General features: G+C 48.7%; 2 protein-coding genes across 3 annotated transcripts; one reads left to right on the top strand and one right to left on the bottom strand.

Moving 5' to 3' along the window:
- Positions 1-2,517: 2,517 nt before the first annotated feature.
- LOC121337554 (melanocortin 2 receptor accessory protein) lies at positions 2,518-10,867 on the bottom strand. The gene is given in 4 exon segments (XM_041407695.1): positions 2,518-3,314; positions 5,117-5,152; positions 6,728-6,827; positions 10,149-10,867. Coding segments are annotated over 4 exon segments (432 nt in total). The 5' UTR covers positions 10,255-10,867; the 3' UTR covers positions 2,518-3,124.
- Positions 10,868-10,942: 75 nt separating this feature from the next.
- Positions 10,943-16,098, top strand: MIS18A (MIS18 kinetochore protein A). 2 transcript variants are annotated; one of them, XM_041407693.1, is made up of 6 exons: positions 10,943-11,506; positions 11,581-11,647; positions 12,286-12,408; positions 13,447-13,540; positions 14,247-14,321; positions 15,789-16,098. In XM_041407693.1, the coding sequence occupies exons 1-6, from the start codon at positions 11,245-11,247 to the stop codon at positions 15,813-15,815; spliced, it is 648 nt and encodes a 215-aa protein (XP_041263627.1). In that variant the 5' UTR covers positions 10,943-11,244; the 3' UTR covers positions 15,816-16,098. The 2 variants fall into 2 exon arrangements, with proteins under 2 accessions (XP_041263627.1, XP_041263628.1); XM_041407694.1 differs by having other exon boundaries at positions 14,247-16,098.
- Positions 16,099-17,270: the final 1,172 nt, after the last annotated feature.

Raw genomic sequence — 17,270 nt, 5'->3', positions numbered from 1 at the left:
TACTAAGAAGAGGGAAGCAACTCCTCTTCCATTACTGTCTGTGTTGGAACTGGGCAGGATCCCCCCTCACTTGTGGCTTCAAGGGTGTGGATGGAAGGAAAACCTGCCTTTTCCAGGGTGTTAGGGGTATCATAGGGGTGACAGGGAATCCCTGTGTTCTATTTTAAATGGAAGGGGGAAAATATTGTATACAAATATATACGATGTATATAAATATGTACATTTATATACGATGTATATAAATAAATACAAAATAATATAAATGGACACAATACATATAAATAGATACATTTATATACGATGTATATAAATATAAATAAATACAAAATAATATAAATTGATACAACACATAATACAAATTATGTGTATATATCTTATTATATTATTACATATTATATGTAATATTTATTACATGTCTAAATATAGAACCTCAATATATTATAATGTAATATATAACCACTTAAAAATGGAAATGTCAATGTAAAGTAGAAAAATATAAATATAAAAGTATCTAAATATAGTTTAAAATAAAGGGGGGGGTTTGCTTTTTATTTGGTAATACGAAGGGGTTTTATTATAAAAATTATAAATAAAATAAGATAGATATCTAAGTGTAGAAATACATCATAAATACATAAAGATATATATAAAATTTAAAAATTTGAGTGAATACAAGTATTAGCAGTACTTGTGATATGTAATAACAGTTTAAAAATTATATTACATGATGATGTATATTATATATATAAATGTAATGCATCAATATAAACTATAAATGCAAATGTGAATATAATTACGAAAAATATAAATATAAAAATAATTAAATGTAGTTTAAAAGAAAGGGCTTTTTTTGGTTTTTATTTGGTTAGAGACAGGGGTTTTATTTTAGATAATATGAATATACATATTATTTTGATATAGTTCCAAATACAGAAATATATAATCAATATATAAAGATATATATAAATTAAAAAATATAATAAATATAAATAATAGGAGGAGATGCAACATAAATAACACTATACATCAATGTACATTTTAAATGTAAATGTGAATATAAATATGAAAAATATAAATTTTAAAAATTGAAATACAGTTTAAAAGAAAGGTTCTTGTTTTTATTTGGGTAGAGGCAGGGGTTTTATTTTAAACAATATAAGCATTATATAAATATAAAGCGAAATATAGAAACATATAATCGATATATAGAGACATGTATAAAACTATAAATATAAATACTATAGAATATAAATTACATTATACATCAATATACGTTATGAATATACATGTGAACATAAATATGAAAAAATATATTTAAATATTGTTTAAAAGAAAGGGGTCTTAATTTTCCTTCTTATTGGGTCAGAGGCAGGGATTTTTTTTTTTCCTTCCGGGTTGTTTTGTTTTGTTTGTTCACTTCAGAGGAGTTTTTGGAGGGGATCGCGCCTGGTCGGTTTTGCCGCGTCCCTGGCCGCAGCCCCGGCTGGGGCGGGCGGCAGCGCTGCCGCCTTGTGGACAGAGCGCGGTACTGCAGCCCCCCCACAAGCAGCCGAGAGGCGGCGGCGAAAGCGCCGCTCTCTGCCGAAGTGCTGCAGCGGGCGACAGCGGAGGAGAGGGTGGCCCGGGACGCGCTTGACCTTCTCAAGATGGCGGAAAGCCAGCGCGGGCAAATCGAAGACCTCGGTCCGTCTACTGGACTGCCTGCGCGGCACCCCGACGCCGGCGCGGCCTCGGTGGGATTTTCCGTAGCATTTCCAGTGCCGTGGACACGGGCTGTGCGCTCAGCGGCGCCGCGGGCGCGCGTATTTCGGCGGGTTTTTGACTGGCATCAGCGAAAACGCCTCTGCTTGCCGTGGCCCTCTCGCTGCCGCCATCTTGGGTGTACCGTGTCGCGGACCGGCTTGACCTTCTCAATATGGCGACAAAAAGGGCGGGGAAAATCCAGGTTCGCCGATAATTGCCGAGTTTAGCCGAAGAGCCGATGATAGCCGGATTTAGCCGACAATGCCCGAGTTTAGCCGAAGAGCCGGAAATAGCCGAATTTAGACGAGTTTAGCCGAAGAGCCGAGTTTAGCCGATAATTGCCGACTTTAGCCGAAGAGCCGGAAATAGCCGAGTTTAGCCGAAGAGCCGATGACAGACGGATGTAGCCGATAACAGCCGAGTTTAGCCGAAGAGCCGAATATGACCGAATTTAGCCGAACCGAGCCGAGTTGCGCCGAAGAGCCGAACGAAGCCGAATCTAGCCGAGTTTAACTGAACAGATCCGAATGTGGCCGCCTTCAGCCGAATCGAAGAGCTCAGCCGAACCAAGCCGAGACCAGCCGAACCCTACGACTTCGACCGAACCGAGGCGAACCTCACAAGGCTGGCTGAACCGAACAGAGCGCCGCCGAACCCGGCCGCCTGCTCTCGTGCCCATTAATTAGCGCGAGTGCAGTCACTGCCTAATGAGCTCCTGCCCGACTCCCGTGCTGCCGTCCGTGTCCGTGTGAGGGTCGGGCAGCCCGCGGGACACGGCAGCTGGAGAGCACCGAGCTTTGCGTGTTTAACGTGAGGCGGTGCCGCTTTCCCGGCGGCGCCTCGGCCCGGCCCGCGCCGCCCTCAGGGAGCCGAGCCGAGCGGAGCGAGCGGCTCCGAGTTTCGCCGAGCCCAACCGACTTCTGCCGAATCTAGCCGAAATACGGCGAACCCAGGCGGATCCAACTGTACCGATCCGAGCTCAGGCGAACCGAACGAGTTCAGCCGAACCCAGCCGAGCTCAGGCGAACTGAAATTCTGCTGAATTTGTATTTCCGGATGTGTAAAGGGACAAGGACTCTGCTGTATTCCAACACGCGAGCAAGAACAGCAGCAAAAGCTCCTCCTGAAGTTGATTTACCCCCGTGGAGCCGGCCAACATCACAAAAGGCAAAGACACTGTCAGTAAATAGGCAATATTGTTTATTGTTTTCTTCCACCACTCCGTGGGGGGTTTCTTTGAAAAAAACATTACTGACGCCTTGAGCATGTCCCGCAGCATTGCCAAACTTCGAACCGCTGGGATCGCAGAGTGATTCCAACACGTTCCGCTGGCAAGCGTTCCATCCTTGCACCAGGATCTGCCCTGGTGCTCTCGTGCCCATTAATTAGCGCGAGTGCAGTCACTGCCTAATGAGCTCCTGCCCGACCCCGCGCTCCCGTTCGTGGCCGTGCTGGAAGGAATGAGAAGGAGGTGTCTTTACAAACGAACTGCGGGTCTGCTGGTAGACAAACCCAGACACTGACAGGTGAAACAAATAATTAGTAGAACCGTAAATTCCAGAGGAATTCCACTAATTGACAGAGACTGCTGCTCACCCAAGCCCGTGCTGAATTCCTGGATTTGAAGAAAAAGAACACAGACACAAAGAAGAAGAAGGTGGGGATGCACATCAGAGGCCGTCTGTATTAGGAAATTTGGGAACCTTGTACCTCTCAAGTACCTCAGCCGATGGGGAAGACAGAGAGAAATGTGTCCGATAAATCAGGATAAAAAGGAAGCTGCGTCCTCCAGCATCCTGAGACCCCGTGGGAAATGCCCATGGCCTCTCCCTTTATGCAAATAAAGTTACAGGACTCCTGTGTCTCCTTCTGGACATAAACCTATGGTGTTTGTGGATGAATTTTCCCGACAGGGCGATGGCCGGGCCGCCCGCGGGACACGGCAGCAGGACAGCACCGATCTTCGTGCTCAGGTGAGCCAAGCCGAACGGAGCCGAACGGAGCGAGCGGCTCCGAGTTCAGCCGAACGGAGCCGAGCTCAGCCGTACAGAGCGGGCGGCTCCGAGTTCAGCCGAACCGAGCCGAGCTGCTCCGAACGGAGAGAGCGGCTCCGAGCTCCGCCGAACCGAGCCGAGCTGCTCCGAACGGAGAGAGCGGCTCCGAGTTCAGCCGAGCCGAGCTGCTCCGAACGGAGAGAGCGGCTCCGAGCTCCGCCGAACCGAGCCGAGCACTTCAAAAAGCAGAAACAAAGCTGCAAAGTCTCAGCAGCAGGCCCAGCACAGGAAGGTAGGATTGGAATTTTCTTTCCTATGCTGCTGGTGTATTCAAGACATCTTTCCTCTTTGTTTGACAGAAGAAAGACAAAAAGAAAAATTCTTACCAAAACAGGATGTTTTCTTTCCTGTCTATCAAGCAGCCAAAACCACCAGCTAGGTATCCATACTTTAAAATCAGGGAGAGAACTTGCATCCCTCAGACCTGTGACTGTCTGAGGAGAGCTCCAGGCAGGTCTGTTAATTGTAAAGCACCCCAGGAACAGCAGAGAGGTTGGAGGAGGCTGGAAGAGTTCCCGTGTCCCAGTACCCAAAGATGCACCAGGTCAGGCCAGGTCACTCTTGGGCAGTGCTGCGACTGACCCGGCCCAGGCAAAGTCGCAGAACTAAAGCTGAGATAAGATGCAGCTGGAAAAGTCTTTCATTTTGGATGTTTATACACACTGCTGAAACAAATGTTAACGCTCTCCATCCCAGCAGAGTGGTCATCAGCTGCCTTGGCAGTCAGATGCGTTTGAAATCAGTGGTGCCATGCTCCAGACCTTCTGTCTTACTTCTGTGGGACGGTGCAGTGCTGACAAAAGGGACTGGGACATGGATCCCCCCCTGCAGGGCTTGTACAGGCATCAGCCTGCCCCGCTCTCCCAAACTCACCCACCGAAACTGGCACCGAACCCTTGGGGATTGCAGGGAAGTGTGTGCTGCAATCAGACCGCAGATTCACGTCCAGGAGCTCTCCGTGCCTCAGGATTCAGCTGTGCCTGAGGAGGAGAGCTGTGGCCTTTGGGGACACCTGGCAGGGACTGGTTTCTGTGCAGATGTGCAGGTGAGAGCCAGGCACTCTGCTCTGCAGTTAACCCTTGGCGTTACGCTCCGGGGGAGGAGATGGGTGTCACGCATAGCCAAAATTGCATCAACGCTGCATCCAAAGAGGTGGGGGGGATTCTGCCCCTCTTCCCACTCAGGTGAGACCCCACCTGCAGAGCTGCCCCAGCCCTGGCGTCCAGCACAAGAAATATGTGGAGCTGTTGGAACAAGCGCAGAGGAGCCACGGAGCTGCTCCAGGCTGGAGCCAGGCTGGGAGAGCTGGGGGTGCTCACCTGGAGAGGAGAAGGCTCCAGGGAGAGCTCAGAGCCCTGGCAGGGCCTGAAGGGGCTCCAGGAGAGCTGCAGAGGGACTGGGGACAAGGCCTGGAGGGACAGGACACAGGGAATGGCTCCCACTGCCAGAGGGCCGGGCTGGATGGGATATTGGGCAGGAATTGTTCCCTGTGGAGGTGGACAGGCCCTGGCCCAGGGTGCTGCCTCCTCGCTCCAGGACGTGGCTGGGCTGGGGAGCACGGGGATCCTGCCCGTCCCTGGGCTCGGCAGAGACGGATGAGCACAGAAAGGATGAAGGTGAAAGTTCTCCAGCCTTGACCGGTGACGTGAGCAGGCGTTTGCTGGGTGAGTGTACCGGGATTGTCAGCAGGAAAGAGACGTGAGGTTTCCATACAGACACTGATGATTGTCATGCCGAGGGCGGCGGGAGGGTGACACAGCACAGGGGATGACAGGGCAGGGCAAGTTCACGCTAGTGGCTTCTTTCCAGCACTTCACTGGGTTTTGGTGCTGGAATTGGGAGAAGTGGAATTGAATGGGGCTTAGAAAACAAACAGAATTCAATAAAAAAGGGCAAGTTTTGTGTGTGAGTGGGTTTAATAGTTTCTTCAGTCCTTAAATTATTTTCTCGCAGTATGTTTCAAGCCTCGGAAAATGATAACATAGGATGGTTTCAAAGCCTAAACAAATCTCATTGACTGCTGTTTTTCATTAATGATTTCTGGGCACTCCAGAAAACATTTCTAGACTTGCCTTGTTCACAATGCCTCCTTTGATGGCCAAATTTGAATACATGAGGGATAAACATGTGTACTTTAAAGCCAAGTATTTTGCTCAGTAACATGATGAAAAAGTGAAAAAAACTTTAAAAATCAATGCTTTGTTTAAGTCTTGCAAGCACTCTGAGATTTTCATGTACACAGACTTCTCCTGCCAGTTTTTTAGGAACAGTAAATTGTTGGTAACATGCCTCTGTTACCCTGCAATTTCATGTTCATTTCTATGTCTGTTGTGTTGTTAGTCTGCCTCCTGCTTTGTGGTTTATTTGGGTAATCTGCCTTTTTGTTACTGTTTTTGTTACCTTTTGTGAGCATGCCAGAGGCCCTAGGGTGCCAATAAATGAGAATATTAGTGCTCCTTCTGACCACTGTTTCCCTCTGCTTGTTTGTGACCTAATCCTGAATGTCTGCCCAGCCTGCTGAGCTGAATTTTCCTGATCAGAAAAGGAGGAGCAGTGGGCAAATGCCTTAGGAGGAGCAGTGGGTCAAGAGGCTCTCCAACCAAATACTGACAGAAAATTTTTCACCTCTGTGCAGTCATAAACGTTCTGTGTCAGTGCTGGATCACTGGAGGCAGTGCATGTTTCCCACAGGCTATTTTTTCATGCCAGTATCTACTCACTTTGCCTCTGGTTATACTCACTTTATCTCAGGTTGTACTCACTTTATCTCTGGTTGTACTCACTTTGCCTCTGGTTATACTCACTTTGCCGCTGGTTATACTCACTTTGCCTCTGGTTATACTCACTTTATCTCAAGTTGTACTCACTTTGCCTCTGGTTATACTCACTTTGCCTCTGGTTATACTCACTTTATCTCAGGTTGTACTCACTTTGCTGGCGTGGATCCAGAGCAGGACATACAGAGCAGAATAAGGAAAAGAAACGTCACGAAGGCAGCGAGGCCCACCCAGAAGGCGATGACGATGGAGTCTGTGGGCACAGCAGAGGGATTCTGTCACATGCCCTTTTTGCACGGCAGAAATGACACAGCAACATGGTTTACCATCTCTGCTAGAGGTGAGCCTTCTGATCTGTTTTTCCTTTCAGAGAGAGGAGTCTAAGTGCCATTTGTTAAAGGTCCTGGGAGCCTCCTAACAGAGCATGGCAATGGGGATGAGGCTGGGAAAAGCCTCCGGAGTGTTCTGGTGCCTAGACCTGTGCAGATAACTGAACACGGGTCCTGTTACACAGCCACAGTGCAGGAAGCCTGAGTGGTTACTGCCTCATCCTGCAGGAGCTTTAAGGAGAGGCCCTCAGGGAGGGAATTCCAGCCCAGAAAGCATTTTATACCAGGAGAAGTAGCAAGGGGAGTTTGTTGCACGGTGCCTGTGCCTCCCAGCACATCTCCCAGTGGAACAGAAAGTGCCCCTTGCCCTGCTCGGCTCAGGGCCCCCGCAGCCGCCGCGGAAGATGCGAGGTGCTGCCTGCTTTGCCAGGGCACGCGGTTTATTGAGGAACAAAGGCTTGCCAGTGCCAGAGTGTGTCCACAGCCTGGGGGAGCAGAGGGAGCTGCTCTTCCATGAAGGCTTCAGTGCTGTGCCAGGTTCACTGCCTGAGCCTTGGGCTCCCTGAGAACCCGCTCCCGCTCCCACGGCACCTTTGGCCACTGTTCCACAAATGCTCCTTGCCTTGCTGGGCACTGTGCTGGGGCTGGCCTTGGGAACTCTGCGTGCCCTGCCTGGATTCACAGCCGGTGACTCACTTCAGATGAGGTGGAGAAAGAAGGGTCACTGACTCCAGAGACAAATATTGACCAAGACAAAATAAATCGTCCCTCTGGAAGTACAGAAAACATTGTGTCCTTTGAAACAGGTCCAGTATGTTTGATTGAGTGTTTCCCTGTGAAAAAGTTCAGTATGTGTTGCCATCAAAGCCACAGAGAGATTAAGGGAATTAGCCAGCTCCTTTTAAACCCAAAACTAGAGCTGGCCCAGCTGTAACCTTAGCAGAAACCTGAGTTTTGGCTGGGCTGATGAGAAATATCAGTGGGGAGGTGCAGCTTATTTTATTCTTCCTTTGCCCAGAGACATTTTGAAAAGCCCAGAGTGTTGAAGTGTTCCACACCACTGGGACAGAAATTAAGAGTTTGGATTTACAGAATTCCCTGTCAGAGCTATATTGGCTTTATCTTTTAAAAACAGTTTTAATAGATTTCATGGAATTCAGTGAAGCTAAATAAACTGGCTCCAAGGTTCTGGTGGAGCTTGAACCAAAATTTCCTGGGTTTAAATTCTGCAATTAGTTGTTTTTTGTTTGTTTGTGTGCTTGCTTTTGTTTGGGTTTTGTGTTTGTTTGGGTTTTTGGGTTTTTTGTTTTTAAACTGGAATAACATATTTTCATATTTTACCAATCTACAAAAAGCTTTCTGTTGCTAAATTTTACCATCACCTTTTGTGCATGTGTGTGTGCATGCTTTTGAATAGCCTATTAGGTCATGGACCAATTAAGATTTTCAATTATTTTCGTACAAAATTCAGAGAGATGCACAACATTGCAAACAGAAAGCGAGACCACGGCTTTTTATCTGGGTTTAGATTCATTTTTGAGACAAATTCAGTCTCAAAAAGGGACCAGTCACGTATCAGAGGAAAAGAAGTACAGAGATTCAGGTCTCTGTTTCACATTAAAAGAATTAAAAAAAACCCTAGCAGGCAAAACTGAACGAGGGAACTGCAATCCCATGGCAGGGTTATGGTGACTGTACAATTCCCTAGGGCTGCCCCAGCAATGGCCCTGAGCACATGGAGCCAATAATCCCAGCAGCAGCCTCTGGAGGCATAAGAATGTAAATATTGTGCAAAGACAGATAAAGTATATTCATTGCTTGACTGGTACTTTTACTCAAAACAGTGAAATATCCCAAGCAGCTGTGGAATTGTTTCCCTTGGTGTTTTGGTTAGAACTTGTAACCCGCTGTTCTCCCACTGGTATTTGGAGAAGGAAGAATAATAGTACCAAGAGGATGCACTCTCTATTCCTCCACAAAACTGCCAGCAAATTTAAATTAAATTTAACAGAGGGCGTGCATCGTGTCTCAGAAGCAGTTTCTACAGATTTCAAGAACACAGGCAGCTGAAGAAAAATGTCCTATCAGTTGCCAGGGAGGGAAGTGCTATAACACAAATGCTACCTCTGTAATGCACCAGGTGATCCAAATGGTAGAAAAATATTATTAAGGAAAAAACAGGGGAAAGGTTTATTCCTGATTTTTGGGTTTTGCTATGCCAGCCACATGCCCGAGACTTAATCTAGCTTAGCTAAGCAGTTTGGAGTTTCCCTAGTGGAATTTGGGTGTAATCATCTGCCCTAACATTAAAACTGAGAGAATCAGAGGAGCTGCTCATAATTTGCTTGGTCTCAGCAGCACCAAGTGTTGCTCTGCAGCATCAGAGAGCAAGATTTTCTGTATGGAGGGATGTGGATATTCACACCACTTTCTTTAAGGTGTGGTGCTCTAAGTTTGGAGGCAGTAAACCCTCGGCTGATCTGAAAGCACAGAAAAGCTTTTCTAGCGGTGGTGCAGAGTAAGTTTCTGCTCCTTTTTGCTGCTGCTGTCCAAGCAACCAAAGGACAAGCAGCTCCTAACACAGAATTCAACCTTCACCATCAGAAAGGCAGTTTCTTGCATTGTTAGTGAGAGAGACATGAAGATATTCTGAAAGGCAGCCCCATTTTCCTGGAATATATAATAATTTCACTGTAATAACCTTGGAAAAAAAACAATTTTAGTCTCTGAATCCACATCTGAACAGTTTCAGGCATCTTCAGGGAAGGGAGGGAAGGTCAAAGAATGTGTTTGCAGCTTATTGTTCCTGGCTAGTGGAAACACACATTTCCTATACTAAAAGTGAATGCTTACCAGCTGCAATGTCAGCCTTGTCCCAGGATGAAAACGCAGTGTTTTTATGAAAACCTCTGCTCCTTCAGTGAACTTCGGTGACAGTAGCACACAGGTAACTAGCATCCCACACTACAGATTCACAAGTCATCACATTTCCCCTTAGCAAATGACTCAGGAAAAATCTATCCATGTAAACAAGAATTAGTGTCAGCAGTCTTACAGCTTCAGATACTGCAAGATAAAGCCCAGAGTGTTTGTTAGTAATTAGCCAGCCTGAAGGCCAACACCCTTTCACACAAACCAGGCACTGGCATGGACTCTATTGCCAGGAAACAAAACCAGGTCAGTGAGACAAGCTACGCAACATTTTCCCCATGCTAGATTAGCACCTACCACTCCACAATACTTACATTTATTAACCTTCAACTTGCTTCCATCTACTGGAATTGGATCTATGTAATCCCAGTAATATTCATAAGACCAGAAATACTCAGAGGAGTTTGTTCTGTTAGCCATGTCAGCGGTGCCTGCTAAGCCAGCTCAGAACTCCGACCCGCTACTTTGCCTCACTGCACTTCGGCGCCCTCAGACAGAGAATTGCACAACTGGTGCCTGTGCCAATCGCTCCGGGGTCCCGCAGCTCAAGGACTGCCTTGGGACTGAAAACATCTAGTGGCAGCGAGCGTTAATGTATGGCACAGATGTAAGAGCAGCCCTGAAAATGCAATCCTTGCTTCCTGCTGGAGACTCATGTTATTCCTCAAGGTGTTTTAAACGGAGACGGGTGCCCTGTAACCTAGGGACAGGATGGACAAGTGCCAGCTGGATCATAAACCCTTCTCTCACAGCAGTGCACTGTTCCTGGGAGCTCCTGAGCACAGCCGGGCGGGAAAACATTCCCGAATGTGTCTGGATGGGAAGGGCTGGGGTCTGCAGGGGCACTCGGCCTCTTCAGCCTGGAGGAGACGGAGGTCAGAGCCCACTGGGGCTGCAGCTCCGGGCCCCACTCCCTGTGACAGCGACAGCACCGAGAGAACGGCTGGAGCTGTGTCTGGAGGGGTTTAGGCTGGAGAGCAGGGAAAGGTTCTTCCCCAGAGGGTGCTGGCACTGCCCAGGCTCCCCAGGGAATGGGCAGGGCCCCACAGAGCTCCAGGAGCGTTTGGACAGCGCTGCCAGGGATGCCCAGGGTGGGACTGTTGGGGTGTCTGTGCAGGGACAAGGTGGCACTGGGTGGTCCTTGTGGGTCCTTCCAGCTCAGGAGATCCTCTGAATTAGGAGTGACTTGATAAAACGCTTCATATAAAAGCGATATACTGGAATGACCACATCCTTTGCTTTGGTTCCGTGACCTAACAAGGTCTAAACGCGGCACGGGCGGTGCGGGGCCGGCCCCGGGAGCAGTTCCGGGGCAGCCGCGGCGTGAGGGCGGTGCGGGGCCGGCCCCCGGAGCAGTTCCGGGGCCACGCGGGGGCGGCTCCCGCTTCCTTGGCGGGCTGTTCGAGCGCGATGTCCGGTGTCACTGCCCCTCCCTCGGCGGGCGATTCGAAAACCATGTCGGTCGGGCAGGACCCTTTGTCGCTGTGCCCGGCGCTGGAGTACTCGCTGTCGCTGCTGGAGCCGGGCGCGGGCCGGGCCGAGGAGCAGCGGCGGCGGGCGGAGGCGGCCCCCATGCCCATGGTGTTCCTGTGCGCCGGCTGCAGGCGGCCCGTGGGCGACACCTCCAGCTGGGTGTCCAACGACGAGGAGAGCGGCTGCATCCTGCTGCGCAGTGAGTGCCAGCCCGGCGCGACCCCGCCGCCGTCACGGCGCCGTCCCTCCTTCCCTCCCTCTCTCCCGCTGCAGGTGTGGCCGCCAGCGTCGCCGTGGACCCCGAGCGGAAGATCTCCAATCTCCCCGGCGAGTGCGGATGGTGAGGGCCGGTCGCGGCTGGGCACAGTCCCGGGGGAGGCGGGGGTTCCCGGGAGGGCGCTGAGGACAAGCCCGGCGGAGGGCCCGGAGTGCTGGTGTGCCCCCCAGAGCCAGGGAACACTTCCTTGCGGGGTTTGTACAAGCCGCTTGTGGCCTAAGGCAGAGGGATTTCTCACAAGGGCAGGCAGTGATAGACAAGGGGAATGGCCTGAGGATGGAGGAAGGCAGGTTTAGATTAAATATCAGGAAGAAGTTTTTCCCTGTGAGGGTGGGCAGGCCCTGGCACAGGTGCCCAGAGCAGTGGGGCTGCCCCTGGATCCCTGGCAGTGCCCAAGGCCAGCTGGACACTGGGGCTGGAGCAGCCTGGGATGGTGGAAAGTGTCCCTGCCATGGCAGGGGTGGAATGGGGTGAGCTTTAAGGTCCCTACCACAATTTTGTGATTCTGATGGTCTTGCTGAGGTCAGTCAGCCTGAGGAACTGTTGCAAATTCAGGCTGAAGGATGAGTGCTCACAATTTACACTGTGTAAAGCAAGAATGAATGCTTAAAAAATTCTAATGCATTTTTTTTTTAAAGAAAGGATGGGGTGAGGTGCTTCCTTTTATTTTCTTCTGAAACAATGTTGTTTCTTACTTACAGTGTAGTAGAAACCTTATTCTGCTCTGGCTGCTCAAAGACACTTGGCAGCATCTACAGGTGCACCTCAAGGAACCTCGACTACAAGAGAGATTTGTTCTGTTTCAATGTTGACTCTGTTGAAAGGTAAATACAGAATGTTTGTGGGTCAGCCTGCCAGCTCCACTTCACTCACCAGGCATTGCACTGAGGGTGCTCCTGTTCTATCTCTGGGAAGTCTAGAGGTTGTTTTCCTGCTGCTCTGTCCCACAGTGGTTTTCTGTATTGCTGCTGTTGGCATCACCGTGCTCAGTTCTGAGGAACATCACCTGTGTAAGGCAAATCCTAGGAAGAAAACCCAAACCAGCTAGCTCTGCCTTTTGTATGACAAATTGCATTCCAGCCAAGAAAATATGACCAGGTCCAGGGCACAGGAGGGTTCCTTCTCATTTGCTCAGAAGAGTGCACAAACCAAGCACCAAATGTGCCTGTCTGGAGCCCCTTAGGGGTCAGCATTACCAGCAGGAAGTGTGGGCAGAGGGGCTCAGGCACAACTTGGGGTGGGTCTGGCCTGTGCTGGCCACGTCGGCTCTGTCCTTGCTAAGGGGGGCAAAGGCAAATCTGACAACTGAGTATGTGTTGAAAACTCTCACTCAGCCATCTTAAAATCTGTCTAGAAAATGAAAGTGTGCTTGGGTTTAGTCAGTTTATAGCACTTAAAAGTGGTCTTAAGGTGTTCTTCACTAACTCTATAGTGAATCAAGGCTTTATGCCAGAGTTCTTTTATGCAAGCATTGTTCTGATGGACAGTGTTCACCTGAACTAGTTTTAATGTCTCTTGTTTTTTTCTGAAGTTCCCATTTATTTTGCTGTATTGCTGTCGATGTTCACCCTCATGCTCTGGACAGTGCTTTTGGTTTTTTTCCTTAATTCCACAGCTATGATACCTTATTTTTTGGTAGTTAAATTCTCTAAAGCACTGACCTGGCTGCAGAATGGCACTTTTCTTGGAGGGTAATGCTGCTTCTCCCGGCCAGTGCTGCACTGTTCTTGGTGTCTGTGCAATTTTTCACTGCATCCTGCAGCCCAGAATCCATGGCTATCTCTCAGGGTTCTGGAGGAGTGCTGTGTTGGGATTTTTGGCTTCAGAGTGGGAAGTGCATGATGTAAACTGTGGCATCTCAGCTACATTCTAGGAACCCCGGAGAAGCGAGCTGTTATTAATGAGGAGCCTCTTACTCTTGAAAGTCAAGCTGTCTTGCAAGATGTGCTGGAAAAGGTGAGATTTAACCTTACATCATTCTTTGTTTAAATCACCTCTGTGAAACCTTAATGTGCTTCAGTAGCTTCTGCAGAATAGCTGATGTCACCCAGAGCACTTCAGTGCACTGCAGCATGTACTGGTCTGCTTCATGTCATTGGTATCTTGTGTTATGCAAGATTTTCAGTAACTTTTCCTTCAATTTTCATGGTAATTGGCACGTTCTGTTTATCAAGCACAGCATTAGGTTCCTATTTATGTCTCAGTAATTTGATGTGTTGTTTCTAGTTAGTTCTGATTCACTTCTCCAGATCTTAACTTTTAGTCATGTTTCTTCTGCCTTTTGTGCAATGGACTTAATGCTTTTGCTGTAGCTTTGTATTGAAGTATAACATCATAAATCAGGTTGATGTTTTGCTCTGCTAAAATCTTGTGACTGTAGGTAGGAAGAGCTGGAAGCAAATAGTGTAAGGAAGTTGACTGTAGAAACTGAAGGTTGTCCAGCAAAAGCTGAGTGTGTGGCTCTGACACCAAGGCTGGAAAAAGTGGACAGTGAATGTTAGAGTTGGGTGAGCTTTCACAGTATGAAAGTAGTAGGGAAAGAGTCAAATGAAAAGAATTGGTGATGTGAGATGAGATTTGAGTCCTTTCTGGCGTCCACACATGCTCTTTGTGTTATCAAATTCTGTGTGTAACCCAGTAGCTCTGCCTGGTTTTTTTGCAGGTGGATATGGTATTCAAAGTTCTGGAGACAAGACTGACCACTGTGGAGTCCCGTGTGGCTGCTCTGCAAAGGCAGGTCTGACAGGAAATACCTGCTGAACTGCAGGAGAAGGGCAAGGGTGAAAGCTGGCCCTGTGATCCTCTGGGATCTGTGGGAACATTACAAAGACTGTGGAAGAGCTGAGGGCCATGGGTGGCCTGTGTGGTGGGGGAGCAGAACTGGCTGAGGCTGTGTCCCAGCCAAGGACTTCCTCTTACATCCCTCAAAAGGATACCCCAGGGCTTTTTTTCTTAATAAAGACTTCTGTGCAGACAATCTGTTGACTTCTAGTTTAATGTAAATATTACTTAATTTTCTGTCTCTGAAAGCAAAACATTTATCTCCTGACTTCCCTGATATTCAGTATCTACTGAACTGGGTGTGCATTTTCCTAAGCTAATGAAAAACCTCCCTGTGATGCTGTGATTTCCAAAGGAACAGCATTAAGTCACTCATGTTGTCCTTGTCTCCATAGCTTTAGCTGGACTTGTGCTCAAAGACAGGAATGACTCAGTAACTGTATGAGGTGAATTGCTAGTTTGGTGGGGGTTTTTTGCAAGTTCAGGGATAAAATGTGACGTAAGAAAAGGCTTTTTTTGCAGCATTAGATTTTTGCAGTCTTGCAGCTTTTCAAGCTTTTCACGTCACCTCATTCAGATTTAAACTCTCTTGAAATATGCTTAATTTTTTTCATTATTATTGTTCGTTTTTGGTTTGATTTGGTTTTGTTTTTTGGCTTAGGAAAATTTAACAGATCTCACTTTTTTCTTCTCCAGTTGAGTGTAGTGTTATCTTCTTAATTCAAAAAACATTTGCTGTGTGGAAAAACCATCTTGCCTTGTGAGAGGACAGGTAGGAACTGTTTTAATGGCCAGTGCCACAGTGCCCTGTACCACACAGATTCCCAGGAAGTGGGGAGCCCTCTGCCAGGCAGACACACCTGGCCAGGTTCCTGTGGATGCCACTGCTGGACCCGGCTGATGAGGTGATAACCAGCCTGGCTTTATTGCCAGAGTAAAACTCATCAGTTTTCCTATGAATCCCAGCAAACTGGTCCCAAAGGCTTTGTCACTCAGTCTCTGCTACCATTGGTTTGGAGAGGTTGGATCCCAGTTATTCACACCAGGAGTGCCCCTGCATCCTTTTTCCCCACTTTTCTGTTCCAGTTATGGGAGATACTTGGGTTTTGGTTTTTTTCCCCCTGCAGTTCACTGCAGATCGCAAAAAACCCACAGGAGGGAAGATCATTACTTGTGCTTCCACCACCAGGTGAGGAGCCTGACTTTGGCATGTTTATGGAAGTGGCCAAGCAGCTTTTACTTCTGGGGTTCCCGTAGTCTGTCCATGGCAGGTCCAGCCTGTGCTTCACCTTGGAGCCCTCAGTCCGCAGGGAAATGAACCTTTGGGGAAGTTCTTACAGCTCTACGTAATGCTTTATGAATTATGATGATTTTCTGGAAGTAGGGTGTCCATTCTGACCCATTTTCTTCCCTCTCCCTGCAGATTGTACCTGCTGAAAGGCTGAGGTGAGACCAGGATCTGTAAAATCCCTGACTCCCTGTCTTCCTGAGGCTGAAGCCATGTTTGCTGTCAATGACGACTTAGTGGAAGATGCTGAAGACTGAAAGCTTCGGGTTTTTTCCCCTGAATCCCAAGGGTCTCTCTGCAGCTGTGCCCTGTCTATCTCTTAAAAGAGTTTCTGGGTTTAGAAAGGTTTTTATATTCTGCAATATTTATCTATAACTCAATTAAGAGGAATCATACTGTATCAATGTGGTGTTTATTTTTTTTTGAGTTGGCTAATTAAAGCAAATTATTGATAAGGGCTTTGAGCATCCCTTAGTTGGAGCTGGCAGCTCTTCTTTAATTTCATTCATTTAATTTCTTTCTATTATTTCTTAAGCAATTTCTGCAGTTAGGTCAAGGATCAATGGATCAAGGACAACAGCATTTCTGCCCTGCTGGATTGGGAAATCCAAGCCCAGTTTCCTGGAGAGATGGAGGGGATGGGGAGCTGAGCCTCAAGCTCTGTTTTGACAGTGGGAATTTGGTGAGGAAGAAAGAGGAGAGATCCCAGAAAAAGTAGTTAAGGCCAGTTCTGCTGGCTTTGGGTGCTCCTACCCCAAAAAAATCATCCTGGTTAAAGGGAATTTGAGGAAGCAAGAGGGCCTGTGCCAGTATCCTGTGCTGGGACCCCCAAACCCTGGTCAGGGATGCTGGGAAGTGTCAGCTCCAGAGGAACACTACAGAGGGGCTGTGCTGGAACCCCTCAGTTTCCAGCCAGAGATGCTGGGTATTACTGGACTATTGGGACACTACTGAGAGGCTCCACTGTCTGATCCAGAGTTTTCCCATTATTTTCTGTCGTGCTTAGCACCTGGCAAGTCGTTACAGCATTGGAGCAGTTGGAGTCACAGATGATCACCAGAAACCAGTCTGGGAGAGCAAATGAGCTGTTCCATGTGATTTTTCACAGTGTGTTTTGAATTTATACCAGAATCTCTCCGCTCCCCTCACATCCCGTGTCCTTGAGTTTTGAATTTTCTCATAAAGAATCCTCGGCCTACACTGGGGAAAAAAAAAATTCCCTGGCACGACGTGGAGCGGCGAGGTTTGGGGGCTCTGGGGCCGGCACGGAGGGTCCCCAGGCCCCGGCCGGTTCCAGCCAGCCCGAGGAGATCGCCGCCGTCCGCCGTGCGTGGCCAGAGGCGCAGCCCCGGCCCGGCAGGTCCCGGCGCAGCGCCCGTCCCGGAGCGATCCCGGTCCCGATCCCCGCTCCTCCGGCCCCGACACCCACACTCCGCCCGCCGGGGGAGAGACGGCACCGCTCGGGACCCCCAGCCCACACCGACAGCAGCCGAACCAGAGGCCCCGCTCCCAACCCCGGGCGGGGCGGGCCCGGGGCCCCGTGAGGCGGGACCGGAGGCGGGCCCGAGGCCCTGTGAGGCGGGACGGGCCCGGGGCGGGCCCGGGGCGGGCCCGGGG

This window comes from Onychostruthus taczanowskii, unplaced genomic scaffold (genome assembly GCF_017590055.1).
Source record: "Onychostruthus taczanowskii isolate IOZ18803 unplaced genomic scaffold, ASM1759005v1 scaffold278, whole genome shotgun sequence".
NCBI classification, from domain to species: Eukaryota; Metazoa; Chordata; class Aves; order Passeriformes; family Passeridae; genus Onychostruthus; species Onychostruthus taczanowskii.
The sequence above is the reverse complement of the archived record's forward strand: the minus strand, read 5'-3'. Positions and strand labels throughout refer to the sequence as shown.

Excerpts from the sequence above, each read along its gene's own strand:
- MIS18A (XM_041407693.1), top strand. The coding sequence starts at position 11,245 with ATGTCCGGTGTCACTGCCCCTCCCTCGGCGGGCGATTCGAAAACCATG. Across the intron at positions 11,507-11,580 it reads CGGCTGCATCCTGCTGCGCA|GTGTGGCCGCCAGCGTCGCC; the intron begins GTGAGTGCCAGC and ends CTCCCGCTGCAG. Across the intron at positions 13,541-14,246 it reads TGCAAGATGTGCTGGAAAAG|GTGGATATGGTATTCAAAGT; the intron begins GTGAGATTTAAC and ends GTTTTTTTGCAG.